General features: G+C 37.4%; 1 protein-coding gene across 1 annotated transcript in view; it reads left to right on the top strand.

Moving 5' to 3' along the window:
* The first annotated feature begins 10,509 nt into the window (after nucleotides 1-10,509).
* NDUFS4 (NADH:ubiquinone oxidoreductase subunit S4) overlaps nucleotides 10,510-18,318 on the top strand; it is a 169,823-nt gene continuing 162,014 nt past the window's right edge. The window contains exon 1 of the mRNA XM_044681169.1: nucleotides 10,510-10,615. Within this exon, the coding sequence (XP_044537104.1) occupies nucleotides 10,510-10,615 (106 nt within the window). The remainder of the gene's footprint in view (nucleotides 10,616-18,318) is intronic.

Here is an 18,318-nt window from a genome sequence, read left to right as displayed (position 1 = left end):
CAGCTATAAATATTTTTGTGCAAGTCTGTTTTTCTATGATGTCTTTGAGGTACAATCCCAGCAATGGTATGGCCAGATCAAAGGGCAGGCATTCTTTTATCTCTCTTTGGGCATAGTTCCAAATTGCCATCCAGAATGGTTGGATCAGTTCACAACTCCACCAGCAGTGCATTAACACATCCCCTCCAACATTCATTACTCTCCCCTGCTATCATTTTAGCCAATCTGCTAGGTGTGAGGTGTTACCTCAGAGTTGTTTTCATTTGCATTTCTCTAATTATTAGAGATTTAGAACACTTTCATGTGCTTATTGATACTTTTGATTTCTTTATCTGAAAATTGCCTATTCATGTCCCTTGCCCATTTATCGATTGGGAGATGGCTTGATTTTTTGTACAATTGATTTAGCTCCTTGTATATTTGAGTAATTAGACCTCTGTCAGAATTTTTTGTTATAAAGATTTTTTCCCAGTTTGTTGTTTCCCTTCTGATTTTGGTTGCATTATTTTCGTTTGTACAAAAATTTTAAATTTAATATAATCAAAATTATTTATTTTACATTTTGTAATTTTTTCTAACTCTTGCTTGGTTTTAAAATCTTTCCTTTCCCAGAGATCTGACAAGTATACTATTCTGGGTTCACCTAATTTACTTACAGTTTCCTTCTTTATATTCAAATCATTTACCCATTCTGAATTTATCTTGGTATATGGTGTGAGATGTTGATCTAAACCTAATCTCTCCCATATTGTTTTCCAATTTTCCCAGCAGTTTTTGTCAAATAGTGGATTTTTGTCCCAAAAGTTGGGCTCTTTGGGTTTATCATAGACTGTCTTACTGACTTCACTTACCCAAAGTCTATTCCACTTATCCTCCCTTCTATCTCTTAGCCAATACCATATTGTTTTGATGACTGTTGCTTTATAGTATAGCTTAATATCTGGTATTGCTAAGCCACCTTCCTTCACATTTTTTTTTATTATTTCCCTTGATATTCTTGATCTTTTGTTCTCCAAAATAAACTTTGTTATAGTTTTTTCTAATTCAGTAAAAAAGTTTTTTGGTAGTTTGATAGGTATGGCACTAAATAAGTAAATTAATTTGGGTAGAATGGTCATTTTTATTATGTTAGCTCATCCTATCCATGAGCAATCAGTATTTCTCCAATTGTTCAGATCTAGTTTTAATTGTTTGGAAAGTGTTTTGTAGTTATGTTCATATAATTCCTGTGTTTATTTTGGTAGATTCCTAAGTATTTTATATTGTCTATGGGAATTTTAAATGGTGTTTCTCTTTCTACCTCTTGCTGTTCTAATGTGTTGGAAATATATAGAAATGCTGATGATTTGTGTGCATTTATTTTGTATCCTGCAACTTTGCTAAAGTTGTTGATTATTTCTACAAGCTTCTTAGTTGATTCTCTAGGATTTTTTAAGTAGATCATCATATCATATGCAAAGAGTGATAGCTTAGTCTCCTCATTGCCTATTTTGATACCTTCATTTTCTTTTTCTTCTCTAATTGCTACTGCTAGTGTTTCTAGTACAATGTTGAATAATAGAGGTGATAATGGGCATCCTTATTTCACTCCTGATCTTATTGGGAAGGCTTATAATTTATCCCAATTACATATGATGCTTGTTGATGGTTTTAGGTATATACTGTTTATTATTTTTAGGAAAGGTCCTTCTATTCCTATACTTTCAAGTATTTTCAATAGGAAGGGGTGTTGTATTTTGTCAAAGGCTTTTTCAGCATCTATTGAGATAATCATGTGGTTTTTATTGGTTTGCTTATTGATATGGTCAATTATGTAGATGGTTTTCCTAATGTTGAACCATGCTTGCATTCCTGGTATAAATCCCACCTGATCATGGTGGATAACCCTCTTGCTCACTTGCTGGAGTCTTTTTGCTAGTATTCTATTTAAGATTTTTGCATCTATGTTCATTAAGGAGATTGGTCTGTAATTTTCTTTCTGTTTTTGTTCTACATGCCCTTGGAATCAGTACCATATTTGTGTCATAAAAGCAATTTGGTAAGACTCCTACTTTGCTTATTATATCAAATAATTTGTATAGTGTTGGGATTAATTGTTCTTTGAATATTTGATAGAATTCACTTGTGAATCCACCAGGCCCTGGCAATTTTTTCTTAGGGAGTTCTTTGATGGCCTATTCAATTTCTTTTTCCGATATTGGATTATTTAAGTATTCTATTTCTTCTGCTGTTAATCTAGGCAATTTATATTTTTGCAAATATTCATCCATATCACCTAGATTGCTAAATTTATTACCATATAATTGGGCAAGATAGTTTTTAATGATTGCCTTAATTTCCTCTTCATTAGAAGTGAGGTCTCCCTTTTCTTCTCTGATACTATTAATTTGGTTTTCTTCTTTCCTTTTTTAAAATTAGATTAACCAGTATTTTGTCTATTTCATCTGTTTTTTCAAAATACCAGCTTCTAGTCTTATTTATTAATTTGATAGTTCTTTTACTTTCAATTTTATTAATTTCTCCTTTGATTTTTAGTATTTCTAATTTAGTTTTCATCTGATTTTTAATTTGTTCATTTTCTAGATTTTTAAGTTGCATGCCCAATTCATTAACCTCTGCCCTCCCTAATTTGTTAATATATGCACTCAGTGATATAAATTTTCTCCTTAGACCTGCTTTGGCTGCATCCCATAGTTTGGGGTAAGATGTCTCATCATTGTCATTGTTTTCAGTGAAATTATTAATTGTTTCTGTGATTTGTTCTTTCACTAAATTATTTTGGAGAATCATATTATGTAATTTTATTGCATTATGATCTGAGAAGGTTACATTTTTTTTCCTATTTTCACTATATATATATATATATATATATATATATATATATATATATATATATAGCTTGACATTTCATCCTATACAGTTTGTCCCTCTTCCCTCTATGTAAACTTCTTCTAGTTACCCTGTTGGTAATAATAATTTTTAATATTTGCCAATACCTTCTTTTCTTCTTGGGATATAAATTGATTGAACTTGTTGTATCCCTTAAAGAAAAGAATTTTTTTCTCCTCCCCCCATTCTCTTAATTACCTTATGTTGATTCTCTTGAGTTCTGGGTTTGGGCAGCAAACTCTCTGTTTAAGTCCAGTGTTTTCTTGATGAATGTTTGGAAGTCGTTGATTTTATTGAATGACCATACTTTCCCCTGCAATAATATAGTTAGTCTTGCTGGATAGTTGATTCCTGGTTGTAGACATAGTTCTCTTCCTTTCCGGAATATTTCCATGCCTTTCCCCCTCCCCAAGAAAGCAGGTAATATTATATAAGTTGTACATATATTATCATATAATACATTTCCATGTTTCTCATGTTGTGAAAGAAGATACATTTTACACTAGACTAAAATTCATGGAGTAAATAAAGTAAATAAGAGTATGTTTCAATTTGTACTAGGATTTTTGCATTTTATTTAACCATTTGGCTGATTCTATTTTTTTAATATGTCATTTTCCTTAGTATTTTGAGGGGCTTCCTTCACCAAGCTATTGATTCTTTCTTGCATCATTTTAATTTCTTTTCCTCATTTTTCCTTTGCCTTCTTAATTTGATTTTTAAAATCCTTTTTTGACTCTTCCAAGACCTGAAACCAATTCCAATTTTCTTTGTGTTTTTTCCATATAAATATTTTGATCTCATTATATTCTTTTGAATTTGTGTCTTACTCTTCCCTGTCACCATAATAATTTTCAATGGTTGAGTTTTTATATTTATTTTTTTGATATTTGCTCAGTTCCCTAACCTTCTTCTTGACTTTTATTTTTCTATTAAAGTTGGGTTCTCTTCCCAGGGGAATGAGAGCATTCTCCTAAACTTCAGGTTTTCTTGTTGTTGCCTTCAAAAGTAGTTCTGGGTTTGTGTAAGTTTCAGTTCTTCTAAGGTGATAGTATCTAAGAAGAGGTACAATCACTGATCTCCTGGACTGTGCTCTGATTTTTGACCCACCACAAGTATTCCTTTTTACCTTGGAACTGACCTCAGTTCCTGTTAGTCCTCACCCTTTTCCCAAGTCTGTGACCCATAACCTCATATAGACTATTGATAAATATATAAAATGATAAAGGCTTGTATAAATATATAAATTAGTATTTTAATTAAAGCCATGCTGATAGATAATTAGACCACGCGCTTGTAAGCATTCAAAACTGCCGCCTCCATTACTGTCTCCAGTCTGCTGGCCAAGAGCCTACTGGCAAAGAGAGCACTCCCTCCTAACCCAGGAGATTTAAGCTCTTCCCTGGGTCAAGACGTAGGCCTTCCCAAGCCCAAAAACCCGGAAACGGGAACCAGTTGGACCATGTTGGATCACGGGAAATGTAGTTTTGATACATTTCCCATGTCCATAGAAATATATACTCTTTTAGATGGCATTTTCCAAATTTCACTTTTATACTATGCAAGAAAGTTCTGCACCCAATGCCAAGGAAAGGGTCACCTGTAATCTCCTTCTGACCAGTTTTTTAACCCTTTAACCACCTATAGTCTGAGAGCTCTGGAACTTGCTTCCTGCAACTGATTCAGTGTCCTCCATGGTTTAGTCAACCCTGGAGTCAACTAGATGGTTCAGGGGGTAGAACATTGGGCCTGAAGTAAAAAAGCTATTGTTCAGTTGGGTCTGACTCTTCATAACCTCATAGGCCAAAGCATGTCAGGCTCTTCTATCTTCCATTATCTCCTAAAGTCTGTCCAAGCTCATATTCATTGCTTTCATGGCACTATCTATCCATCTTATCCTTCTGCTGTTCCCTTCTCCTTCTGTAGTCAATATTTCCTAACCTTAGGGTCTTTCCAGTGAGTCTTGTCTTTTCTTTATATGACCAAAATGTTTAAGTTTCAATGTCAGTATTTGTCCTTCTGCAGAAAAAGTAATTTCTTCAAGTATTGACTGAGTTAATCTCTTTCCTGTCTTGTTTTGAAAGTCTTCTCTAGCACCACAGTTTGAAAGAATGGGTTCTGTAGTACTCAGCTTTCTTTAGAGTGCAACTATTATAGCCATACATTGCTACTAAGAAAATTATAGCTTTAACTATATGGAACTTTGTCAGCAAAGTAATGATATTGTTTTTAGTATGCTACCAAGATTTGCCATAGCTTTCTTTCTAAGTAGCAAGTATCTTAATTTCAAAATTTCATTGCTGCTATCAGTATCCACATTGATATTTGAGTCCAAGAATATAAAATCTGATACTGTTTCCATTTCTTCTCTATTTGCCATTAAGTGATGGGAGCAGTTGTCATGATCTTGATTTTTCTCATGTTAGCCTTCAAGCCAGCTTTTACACCCTCCTCACTCTAAGAGTTCTTAATTCTTTTTCACTTTCTGACACTGAAGTAGCATCATTTGCCTTTTTTTGTTGATATTTCTCCTGGCAACCTAATTCTAGTTTTTGACTTGTCCAGCCTGACATTTTGCATGATATAATATGCATATAATTTAAATAAATAAAATGATAATATATAGCCTTATTTTACTTCTTTTCCAATCTTAAAACCAAATCAGTTGTTCCATTTTGGTTCTTGAAACAAGTACAAGTTTCTCAGAAGTCAAGAAAGATGATGTGGTACTCTCATCTCTTTGAAGACATGCCACATTTTGTTGTGATCTACATAATCATGGACTTTAGTGTAGTCAATGAAGCAGAAGTGTGTGTTTTCTGGAACCCACTTGCTTTCTCCATAATCTAGTGAATGCTGGCAATTTGTTCTCTAGTTTCACTGCCTCTTTGAAAAGCAGCCTGCTCTTCTAGTAATCTTTGGATCACATATTACTGAAGCCTAGTTTACCGTATCTTGAACATAACCTTATTGAAGTATGAGATGAGTGCAATTATTTAGTAATTTGATCATTCTTTGTCATTACCCTTTTTTAGGACTGGAACATAAATTGATCTTTTCCAATCCAACAGCTACTGTTGAGTTTTCCAAATTTGCTGACATATTGAGTGCAGCACTTTAATGACATCATCTTTTAGGACTTTAAATAGCTCAGAATTCCATTACTTCCTCTAACTATATTGTTAGCAATGTTTCCTAAAGCCCACTTGACTTTGTTCTCTGGATGTCTGGCTCTAGATCAGTAACCACACTGCTGTGGTTATTGGTGATATTAAGATCTTTCTTGTGATCATTCTTCTGTATATTCTTGTCACCTCTTACTTTCTTTTACTTCTGTTAAGTCCTTACCACTTTTGTCATTCATCATGCCCATTTTTTCATGAAATATTCCCTTGTTACCTCCAATTTTCTTTACTAGATCTCTTGCCTTTTCCATTCTGTTGTTCTTTTCTATTTCTTTGCATTTCTCATTTTGGAGAAATTCTCAACTCTTCTTGTTATTCTCTGGAATTTTGCATTCAGTTGGGTATATCTTTAATTTTCTTCTTTACATTTCATTTTCCTTCTTTCCTCAGTGACTTTGTAAAGCCTCATCAGACAATAATTTATATTTCTTGCTTTTCTTTTTTCTTTGGGGTTTTTTTTGGTGCCTCCTATACAACATTTGCAAACCTCTGCCCATAATTCTTCAGGCACTTGTTATGATTATAATAACAGATAGTTTTGGAGAAGCAGATAAATGCTTTCAGGGCCAAATAGAGCTTAAGTCAAGAGCCAGAGATTGACAGGCTACAATGAGGAAAGGAGGGGGTAAAACACTCCTGATTCTCAAACCCCTCCCCCTCTAACTGCTTCTGCTTCAGTTGGTAATGAAGACAGGAATAAGATTCTTCTGCTGAGTTTCTGTTATGGCTGAAACCCCAATAATGTTTCTTTCTTAAATTTATATTCCTCTCAGGTCAGTTAGAGGAGATATATAGAAATTATTTATCTAACTATTGAGGACAGAGGAGATCTTAAACTGGCAGCCAACAGGATTCAATCTAGAAGTTCAGACTGAATTGTAAGTATCTTCCAAATAATTATCAGGCACAGATTTGAAGGTAAAAAGTTATATTAGGAATTAACAAGGAAAATTAGAGAAGTTAATGAAGTTATATTGAATAAAGGAAAGGTGACCCCGAACTGTTAAATTGATGCCCCCTCCCCCTCCTCACTGGAGGGATGAAGCATTTAACTAAAACTGGCTCTCTTGCTATAGATAAATATCTTACTCTCTATTTACTAAATAATTATATAATTATATTAATGAAGAATAGTAATGACAAATAGGCTAATCCTATGAGTAGAAATCACTAGCTTATGCTACAATGGTTTCACAGGAGAAACTCCAAGTCAGGAGAGACAAGCAGAGTATCTGCTCACATCCAATCCCACCAATAAAACTGTCTTCCACCCTTCTCAACTGCCCCTCACCCAAAGTTCTCCAGGGGGGTCCCCTGGAATTCTGGGTGAGGCTCTCCCTGTACCTTTGCAGGGATTCCATGCTTTGCATCTGCACACAACACACTCTGCCAGATAAAATCCCTTCTATTTATCACTTCTATTTCATATTTGTAAGGCATGCTATTTCAATCATACATATATGGTCTGAGGGTTTCCCCTACTTCTTTCAACTTAAGTCTGAATTGTATGATAAGAAAATCATGATCTGAGCCATAGGTAGCTCCAGGACTTGATTTAAACAACTATATAAAGCTTCTCCTACTTTGGCTGTAAAGTACACAATCAATTTGATTTTAATATTGCTCATCTGATAATGTTCATATGTAAAGTCACATTTGGGGTTGTTGGAAAATAGTGTTTACTATGATGAACATTGAATGCCCGTATTGTTGTCCTTGGTAATTCTTCTCATGATCCAATCTATGACCATCAAGAAGATAAGGGGCGAAAGCATGCAGCCTTGCTTCACTCTGGTCTTCACTGTGAAGGGAGCCGTCAGTTTCCCATTATGGACGACCTGGCAGGTAAAGTCTTCGTATAACTGCTGGTTGATGTTGATGAGCTTCGGGGGAATCCCGTAATGCTGCATCAATCTCCAGATGATGCTCCTGTCCACGCTGTCAAATGCCTTCTCGAAATCCACGAAAGTCATGTAGAGGGGGGACTGCCACTCGATGGACTGTTCAATGATGATTCTTAGGGTGACGATATGGTCGGTGCACGATCTGTGCTGACGAAACCCTGCTTGTTCTATTCTCAGTTTCTTGTCCAAGGCCTCCTGCAGTCTTTCTAAGATTACTCTGGTCAGGATTTTGCTGGGAGCGGATAGAAGCATGATTCCTCGCCAGTTGCTGCATTGGGATAGGTCACCTTTCTTGGGTAGCTTCACTAGGTAGCCTAGTTTCCAGTCTGTTGGGGCTTGTTCCTGTTCCCAGATCTTCTGCAGGAGGGGTTGTAGCATCTCCGCTGACATTTCTGGGTCTGCCTTGAGTGCCTCAGGGGGGATGCTGTCTGGACCTGCAGCCTTACCATTTTTCATGGTCTTGATGGCTTCGATGATTTCAATTTTGGTAGGTGGGCCCATGTTCACCTGAAGCAGTTCGGTGGCTGGTGGTATGTCCGGAACAGTTGGTGGAGGCGGTCGGTTCAGGATTTCTTCGAAATGCTCTGCCCATCGGGCTCTCTGCCCTGCATCGCTTGTTATTGTCTTGCCAGTCTTGTCCTTCACTGGCTTGCTAGGGTTGTAATTTTTCCTGATAGAGTTCTTGTTATTTCGTATAGTCGCTTCATGTTCCCCTGCCCAGCTGCTGTTTCTGCTTCTTCGGTCATATCGTGAATGAACCGTCTCTTGTCATATCTTGTGCTCTTCTTGACTTGACGGTTAATTTCCCAGTACTGTGTTCGAAGTTCTTCTTTCTCCTGTTGATCTTGGCACTGGGCATTCAATGGACTCATACCAAACAGCTTGAGGACCTTGACTTCGCGGATGACATCTGTCTCCTTTCTCACAAGCAGCAGGATGCGCAAGCCAAACTTGCACGTCTCTCTGAAGAAGCGGAGAAGACAGGTCTGAAGATCAACAAGAAGAAGACCAGGTGATCACAGTCAACAGCAGAAAGGACCTGCCAATCCAACTACAGGGAGAAAACATCAAGGAGACGGACCACTTCACCTATTTGGGTAGCATAGTCAGCAAGGACGGTGGAGCAGATGAGGACATCAGAAACCGAATCAACAAAGCCAGACGGGCATTTAACACCCTGCGGTCTGTCTGGATCTCCAGAGCACTGTCCCTCGTCACTAAGCTCCGAATCTTCAATACCAACATAAAGGCCATCCTCCTATATGGATCAGAAAGCTGGAGAGTGACGAGCGCTAACACCAACAAACTCCAGGTCTTTGTTAACAGATGTCTACGCTACATCTTGAACATCAGATGGCCTGAAAAGATCTCCAATGCTAGTCTCTGGGAAAGAACAATCCAGTATCCCATTAGTCAGGACATAAAGAAACGTAAGTGGAGATGGATAGGACATACGCCACGAAAACCGGAAGACAACGTAGCCAGACAAGCATTGAGCTGGAACCCTTCAGGGAGGAGGAAAGCTGGAAGACCAAAACAGACCTGGCGAAGATCTGCCGAAAATGAAACAAAAACAGTCGGAATGACATGGGCCCAGCTGGGGGAAGTTGCCCAGAACAGAGTCCGCTGGCGTGAGATGGTTACGGCCCTATGCTTCTAAGGAGTCAACAGGAATAATAATAATAATAATGATGAACAAGTTATCTTGACAAAACTCTATTAGTCTCTGTCCTGCACCATTTTGTACTTCAAGGGGCCAAACTTGACTGTTTTATTACAATTATTTTACCTTCTGTCATAGTGTCAATTCTAAAACAAAAGAGCAGCAAGGGCTAGGCAATTAGAGTTAAATGATTTGCTCAGGGTCACAAAGCTAAGAAATGTCTGAGGCCAGATTTGAACCCATGTCCTTCCAACTTTACATCTGGTGTTCTAGACACTGTGCGACTTAGTTGCCCCTCCAATTTTCTTTTGATTTCCTACTCTAGCACTCCAATCTCCTATGATGAATGTGTCATCTTCTTTTGGTGTTTTTCAGGTATTATAAGTCTTCATATAACTCTTCAGCTTTGGCTTCTTCAGCTTCAGTGGTTCAAGTGAAACAGGCAGATAGTCTGGATAGATGGTTTATTCATTGTAAGATGCCAAAATTGATATTCTCTTGGTAACCCACAGTGAGGAGGGCCTGACAAGCCTCCACAGGGCTCAGCACATTTCTCAGACTCTTAGACAGATTATAAAACTGTTCAGGGTTTAATTTAACCACAGTAAGATGGGAAGATTTAGGAATAGGATACCCTAAACTAAAGGATCTAATTAAAACCTCCCCCCTTTACAAAACCTGCAAAGGGTTTTCTTTTGTGTCTTCTTAGCTCCTTATTTCCCTATACTGGCTGTCTATAACTTCTGTTTAACTAACTATCTGACTCTATAAATCCTCCCAGATAAATGTTGGCAAGGTATATAGATCTTCAAAGTAGTTTAGATTGACCCTTTATATCCAGGATCAACCCCGGCCAGTTAGATCTAAGATGGCTGTAGGCCTTCTCACGACAGACAGTTTACTGACTGGCTGGACACATATCTTATCAGCAGCTGGGAATACTCTCAGGACACTGGAACATGAGTGGATCACAAGTAGGTAGGATGAATCCAAACAGGACAGCAGGATAGGTATCTTTGGCTTCTCAGGGATACCCCTCCTAGTCTCACATAGATCACAAGCAGGAGGAAGTTACCAGCTTCAGGCTATTCCTCCAACAGGAAGTCCAACAAGCCCCTTGGCAGCTCTCTGTGTCTTATTTTATATATTAACCACATTCCAGAACAAGCTCTGTAGTTCCAGGGCACATGACAAGATCCAGCATACTGATCTCTGTGCAAAATCTCTCTCTCTTATCTGTTTGCACCCATTCTCTCCTTTCCTCATAATAGGAGATAGATGTGTGTGACTGTAATGTTGAATGATTTGCTTTGGATTTGAACAAATATTATTCTGTCATTTTTGAGATTATACCCTATTAGTTCTCAGGAAAATCAGGGTTAAAAATCTGACCTCAGAATTTATTAGCTGTGTGATCTCGGGAAAGTTATTTAACCTTGGTTTGCCTTAATCCAAGAAAGAATGAAATGGTGAATCACTCCAATATTTTTGCCTAGAAAACACCCATGGACAGTATGTTCCACACAGTCACAGAGAGTCAGAAATGACCAAATAACTAAATGATAAGTCCACTCCACTCACTTTAAAAAATGAGGTTATCTAACAAGAGGGAAGGGAGATGAGGATGAGGATAAAGATGAGGCAAGTGAGATCCAGAGATATTAAGGATAAAAACTATTTTACTAGTAAGTAATTACTACTAACTATCTAGCTAGCTTATTAGTAAGTCTTTTACATAGAACTGGTGTCACAGTTTGAATGTAGGTTTTCTTCCTCCAAATTCATCGCTTTTTCTCCTTTACTTGAGATCAGCAAGTCATGGCCAATGGACTTATTCATTATCTTATATTAAAATGGTTGTCCTTTTTGACTTCCCAATCCTCTTGATTTATAATCTAGGAGTCAATCATTTCAATTAAAAAACATGTGTTGAATTGCATTCCTTTCTTTTTCTCCCATATCTAATTTGTCACCCCCTTCTATTGATTGTTTCTTCATAAAACTCTTCATTCTTTCCTTTCCTTTCCACTGCAACTGCCTTAGTTCAGGCTCCACCAAAATTGCCACAATGGACTTCTAATATGTTTCCTTCTTCTCTGTCTGTCCTCTCTCTAACTCATGCAAATGAATATTCTTAAAACACTACTTTGTTCATGTAATTTTTCTGCTCAAAAAAATTTTGGTGGCTCCCCACTGCCTTTAGATTCATGTTTCTATCCAACAGGCAGTGTTTGGCATATAATGCTTCTGTATTATATTAGTGTCTTATTTGTCATTTCCCATGGGAAGATCTTTGGTAAAAGGAAAAAATGCATACTTTGTAGTTTCCCCAACAGTTAGCATATAACTTCACCCACTTTAGGTGCTCAATTCAACCTGAATATTTGTTAATTATCTACTATGTATCAGGCATCATAATAGGTTCTGGAGATTCAAAGACAAAAATACAAAACAGTTCCTGCTCTCAAGAACCTCTCTTAAGGACTTGCTCACAAGGACTGGGGAGAAAAACCATATACACACAGAAAAGAATAATGCAGAAATCACCAACAGTTAGCCACCATTTGTTTAAAGTCTTCCAATAATGGGACATTAACTAGATAACTTCTACAGTGGCCCACTTTCCTTTTGGATAGCTCTAATTATTAGGAAGTTTTCTTCCTATATTTAAAAATATTTTATTAATATATGTGCTTGTTGGATAAGTCAGAATTCTCAGATATCTCATTCCTTCCCCTCTCTAAACTAAAAAAAGCATTGCTTTATTAAAAAAATGTAAATAGAAAATATAGCTTTTGTGTTTCTCATTATCAGTTCTTTCTGTGAAGATAGACATTCACAAATTTTTCTTTAAACACTAAATCTGTAGCTGTACATAATGTTCACTTGGTTCTGTTCATTTCACTTCATAATTTCATGTAGTTCTTTCCATTAAAACAAATCAAACTGCTTATCATTTCTTATGGTGTCCTTTAAAGTATTCCATCACAGGGAATTTTCTTCCTTATACAAAGCCAAAATGCATCTCTTTTCATTTTCCACCCATTGTCCCTTGCTTACTGGAATCTAGTAGAACAATTCCAATTTCTCTTTCCCAAGATCCTTCAAATACTTGAAGACAGCTGTGATGACCTCATTGAGTTTCCTCTCTTTCTTTTCAATTCCTTCAATACATGTTCAATGTCTTGAGACCCTTCTCCATGCTGTTTGCAATTCTCTGGATACTTTCTATATTATCAATCCCCATCCTAAAATGTGGCACTGAGAATAAGATACAGTACTCTGGATGTGGTCTGACCATGGCAGGGTATAATTCTTATGTTCTCTACATCATGCCTCTCTTAGCATTTTTGTCTGCTAAGAAGTATAATGGCACCATCACAAGGTTCAAGAAGAAAGACTGTATAATACACTGAGTAAAGATTTATGGGAAAATATAGAGAAGAAAATAATCATAAAGTAGAAATATGAAAATAAGCAATGGAAATATTGTTGGAATTAGAGTCAGAGGAGTTCAAATCCTAGCTCTACTACTTACTATTTCTGCATTTTGGGATAACCTCTCTGGAACTCATTTTTCTCATTAGGAAGTTGATCTAGATAAATGCTGAGGTCCCTTTTAGGTTGAAATCTATAGTCCTCAGAATCTCACAGTGTAAAATGGTATGTCCAGCAATTTGAGAATGGCTAAACAAGTTGTAGCATATAATTATGATAGAAAATACTGTGCTGAAGAAATGAAGAGCAAATTAATTTTTTAAAAATGTACATATATATATATGAAATTATTAAGTGTGCAACAAGTAGAGCCAAAAGAAAAATCTATATGGCACCAGAAATATTGTTTGAAGAATGGCTTGTATATGTCCACTTCCAGAGAAAAAAGTTTATATAGAGAGATATATCTTTTTTGCCAAATGATGCCTTCTCTAGTGAAAGGTTGGAAAGGAGGAAGGAAAGTACCTGAAAATTTAAATGGAAAAATAAATAAATAATTTTTAAAAGATGGTAAGAAAGAGAAACAATTTCCATACCCATACTGATGAAATCATTGATCCATCCACCATGATAAATATTTCACTAAATCACTAAAAACAAAGCATTTACTCAGACAATATACAGAAAATCTATATTTTAAATACCATCATGGTTATGTAGGAATAAGTTTGGGATAGTATGATTTTGTAGGGTTAGTTGAAAGAAGGGAATTTTGAGATAAGCCCTGGAAAAGGATTCTGGGTAAGAAAGGAATTGTGGGTCTACAACTGAAAATAACTGAACTTCACTTCCTTCTTGGATTTTATCTGAGCTAGGAGTGGGTTTTGTCTCTCTGCCTACAATTTCAAAGTGAAGGAGAATTTTGCTCTAAGGGATTCTCCCTGGATGCCACAAAATCCTGACTATCCCTAACTTATTCCTACAGTTACCTTAAATCCCCAAGAATACTTGTACATTTTGACTTATAGGCCTGCCAAAATAGGGTGCTTTGAAAGACCATTTCATTTAGGCTCAGAAGAGAGGCAAAAGGAGTGGCATCCCTCTAGAAAATTCACTGCACAACCTGTACAACATATTCCTTTCCTGATAGAAACACTAGTATTAGAGGATAATATTTAGACTCAAAGAATCTGGGAGTTGGAAGGTGTTTGGAGTAGGTAAGCTAATTTGTTAAGCAATGTACTCAGTGATTATCACATATTATATTGCTCTAAGCACTTGTAGTATTTGAATATTCAATTTGTGCAGTGAGGGAATTCTACTTAATCCTGACAAAGTGTTCATCAAGTTTTTCCTTGAGAAAAGAGCTTCAGTGAGAGATAATCTCTTCCTATTTATCTACCTCCTTACTCTATGGTCTGGGACCAGGCAAATCAGGCTTAACTCCTCTTTCAATAGGCAACCCCTCATATATCTGAAGATTGGTAGCCTGTCTCCTCTTTGGGTAAACATTCCTAGTTTAACCAGTCTTCATAAGGTATACATTTGAAACCCTTCTCCGTCCTTGTTGCTTTCTTCTGCAGGTTCGCAGGACTGTCCATGTCCTATTCTGGATATTCTACCTCTTTTGGTAAAGCCTCAAATTGCATTCACCTCCTTGGTTGCTATATCATACTACCAACATATTGAGCTTGATTTCTACTAAAAACTCCCTGTCTCCTTCAGATAAACTTCCTTTAAAACACACACACAGGGGGCAGCTGGGTAGCTCAGTGGATTGAGAGCCAAAACTAGAGACAGGAGGTCTTAGGTTCAAATCTGGCCTCAGATACTTCCTAGTTGTGTGACCCTGAGCAAGTCACTTGACCCCCATTGCCTAGACCTTACCACTCTTCTGCCTTAGAACCAATACACAGAATTGATTCTAAGATGGAAGATAAGAGTTTAAACACACCACACACAAATCTTACCTACTGTCTTAGAATTGATATTATCAAGTCTAAGGCAGATGAGTAGTAAGGCCAGGCAATTGGGGTCAAGTGACTTGCTCAGGGTCACACAGCTAGGAAGTGTCAGAGGCCAAATTTGAACCTAGATTCTCCTGTCTCTAGGCCTGGCTCTCAATCCACTAAGCAACCTACCTGCTGTCAGATATTGTATAGCAATACGATATTGTCTTCAATCAATCAACCAGCACTTGTTAAGAACTTAGTATATGCCAGGCACTGTGCTAAGAGTTGGGAAGACAAAATACAAGTAGAAAGAGGCATCTCTCACATTGAGGAGCTTATAGTCAAATTGAGAGACATAGTTTGTGCAATGGATAGTGCTGGAACTGGAGACAAGAAGACTCAACTTCCTGAGCTTAAATCTGGCCTCAGACACTCACTATATGACCCTGGGCAAGTCAATTACCCTTGTTGACCTCAGTTTCTTCATCTGGAAAATGAGCTGGAGAAGGAAATAGCAAAATACTCTAGTATCTTTGCCAAGAAAATCCCACATGGGATCACAAATAGTTGGACACAACCAAAGTGACAGAAAAACAATGTACCCAATACATGAAACCAACATTGTTAAAAGAATAGGGGCAGTGGATATATATATATATAAAATGATAATGATGTGTATCTGTCTATGATCTCCTCAACTGCAGCTGACGGGGAGGAACACCTACTCCTCTCACCCTGGCTGCTGCTGTAAATTATCCCTTCTCCCTGACAGGCTTGGTTGATTAACCTGTCAGTGAGGACCCTTGAGAGGTTAGGTGGATGGTTAACCTCTCTAGGCCCAACCTGGGGTTGGATAGATTGGTAATGGGCTATTGATTAGCTTTGGATAATGATTAGGATCTGACTGCCTATTTGAATTCCCTTCCTAAGAGCTATGATAGAATGACCACTCAGGAAGGTACTTGTTATTAAATACTGTTTATCTATTGATAGGGAAAGGATAACCAGGTACAGGATTGTGGATTGGTAACCCTATTGCTCTATTGGTTATTAAACTAATTGATAATCAGGTTTGGAGGTTGCTAGTCTGGTGGAGGCTTGAGGTCTTCACCCTCTCTCTATCTCTGACCAGACCTAGCCACAGCCAAGCCAGAGAATAGGGAAGGCTGTTGTTGTAAATAGATATTGATGATCTTTGTATTCTCTTAGCTCTCTCACCAATAGTGTTGATGGTTCACTAGCTCTCACAGTCTAGCAAGGAAATAGATTCAGGCCTTCCTAACCTCTTCTTCTTCAACTACCTTTCCACCCTTCAACCACCCTTCAGCCACCCTCTGCCCAGATTGATCCACAGAGGTTTGCTCAAGTCTCAACTCAAAGATCTATGATCTTCAGTTCTGAGCCTCTGAGTCCAGAGACTTCCTCCACTGAAGCTATCAGGGGGTAATATAGGGTGGGGCTAACCGACATTTGCCCCTGGCTCACGGCACCTGGGAACATTCTGAATCTCTCAACTGCCATCCCTGTCAGTCAATGTGGCATCCATCACATCCCAGATTAATGATTATAACAACATATAATGGGGAGCTGGAAAAGGGAGGGTGATGTATCCACAGAGGCATGGCTATCTCTATCCATAGTGTGAAATGGTGGCCTGGAATTAAATATGATAAGACCAAAACTGTTCTATGAAAGTAAGGGAGTGAGGTTTTCTCATGTGGAAGGAGGGAACATGATTGGCCAACAGGAAATGGTATAGGTGGAGATGTCCAGAGCAGAAAGAAATCTCTTGCCTGGATTTCACTAATTGTAATATTGCGCAACTTCCAAACTATTTTTTGCCATATCTGTCTTCTTCAGGATTCAAATCCTCATCCATTTGAATATTATTCAAACCCAAGAATCCTTAACTTTTGGGGGGGGTCATAGATCCCTTTTGTAGTGTGGTGAAGCTTGTAGATCTCTTCTCAAAATAATGTTTTTAAATGCATTAAACAAAATACATGCCAATTATACTGAAATATAGCATATATGCTTATATATACACACACAATATAATTTTCAAAACACATTCTCATTTTCCACCTTAAGAAATCATTGATTTCACCTCTTCAACTAGTGAGTCAAAACTAGAAAAGATATATCTGTTCCTTAAGGCCACTAGAATTCCCAAATTAAAGTCTTCTGAAAATCTGTGAACAGTTTAATCCAATGATTCTTTATAATCCTAGAGGTCATTCAGCCTTTATCATCCCAGGGAGACTTTCTGGTTCAAAGACTGTCTATCTCTGACACATACCGGACACAATCCTGCTTGAGTCACTTAACATCTAAGAATTCCTGAGAAATTGCTGATCTGCATCAGTAGAGGGTATTCCCTATACCGATGAAGTCATTATTCAGCCCAATTTTCTAGTTTGTGAAGATATTTTTGAATACTGATTGCTGATTGTAATCTACTGTAATCTACTGTGTCAGTTATCCCTCCTGGTGTTGGATCATTAGCATGTTTGATTAACATATTATCCATGCCTCCATCCAAATCATTGATAAGATTTATGCTGCACAAGGGCCAAATGCAGATCCCTAGGACACTATGAGAGAACTCCTTCAAAGCTTATATCAAACTATATATATATTGAGTCTATATATTCACCCCAGATCCAAATCCAATTAATTGTACTATTGCCTAGCCCATCTCTCATCCACTTTTCATAGAATAATGGGATCAGATACTGTCAAATTTTCTGATAAAATCTAGGCACACTAAATACATATCATCTCCCTGTCCCATCAACTTAATAAGCCTGTCAATAGAGGAAATAAGGTGCGTTCAGCATCACTTATTCTTAATGAAGCCACTATGACTCTTTATATAATCATGTCTTCTTTTTCTAAACCATAGGATCTTAGATTTGGAGCTGGAAGCGAACTTGGATGCCACCTAGTCCAACCTCCTTATTTTCCAAATGTAAAATCTAAGAGTCAGCAAGGTTAATGATTTGTCAAAGGTTACATAGAAAGTAGATGATAGATGGTATGATCATCTCTGTGTGTGTTTGAGGAGGGATAGAGGAACACTCCTAAGATGTTAGGTGTTTGAGGAAGAGTTCACAATGGGCATACACTGGATCTTGCCATCATTCAGAAATACATCATCATGCTCAGTAATTCTAAAATCCCCTTTATATGACAATAATCTGTTAGCATTTTACCTCTCTTCCTTCCTTCCTTCCTTCCTTCCTTCCTTCCTTCCTTCCTTCCTTCCTTCCTTCCTTCCTTCCTTC

This window comes from Gracilinanus agilis, chromosome 1, assembly GCF_016433145.1.
Source record: "Gracilinanus agilis isolate LMUSP501 chromosome 1, AgileGrace, whole genome shotgun sequence".
In the NCBI taxonomy this organism is placed as follows: Eukaryota; Metazoa; Chordata; class Mammalia; order Didelphimorphia; family Didelphidae; genus Gracilinanus; species Gracilinanus agilis.
This window is presented reverse-complemented; position numbering and strand designations above follow the sequence as displayed.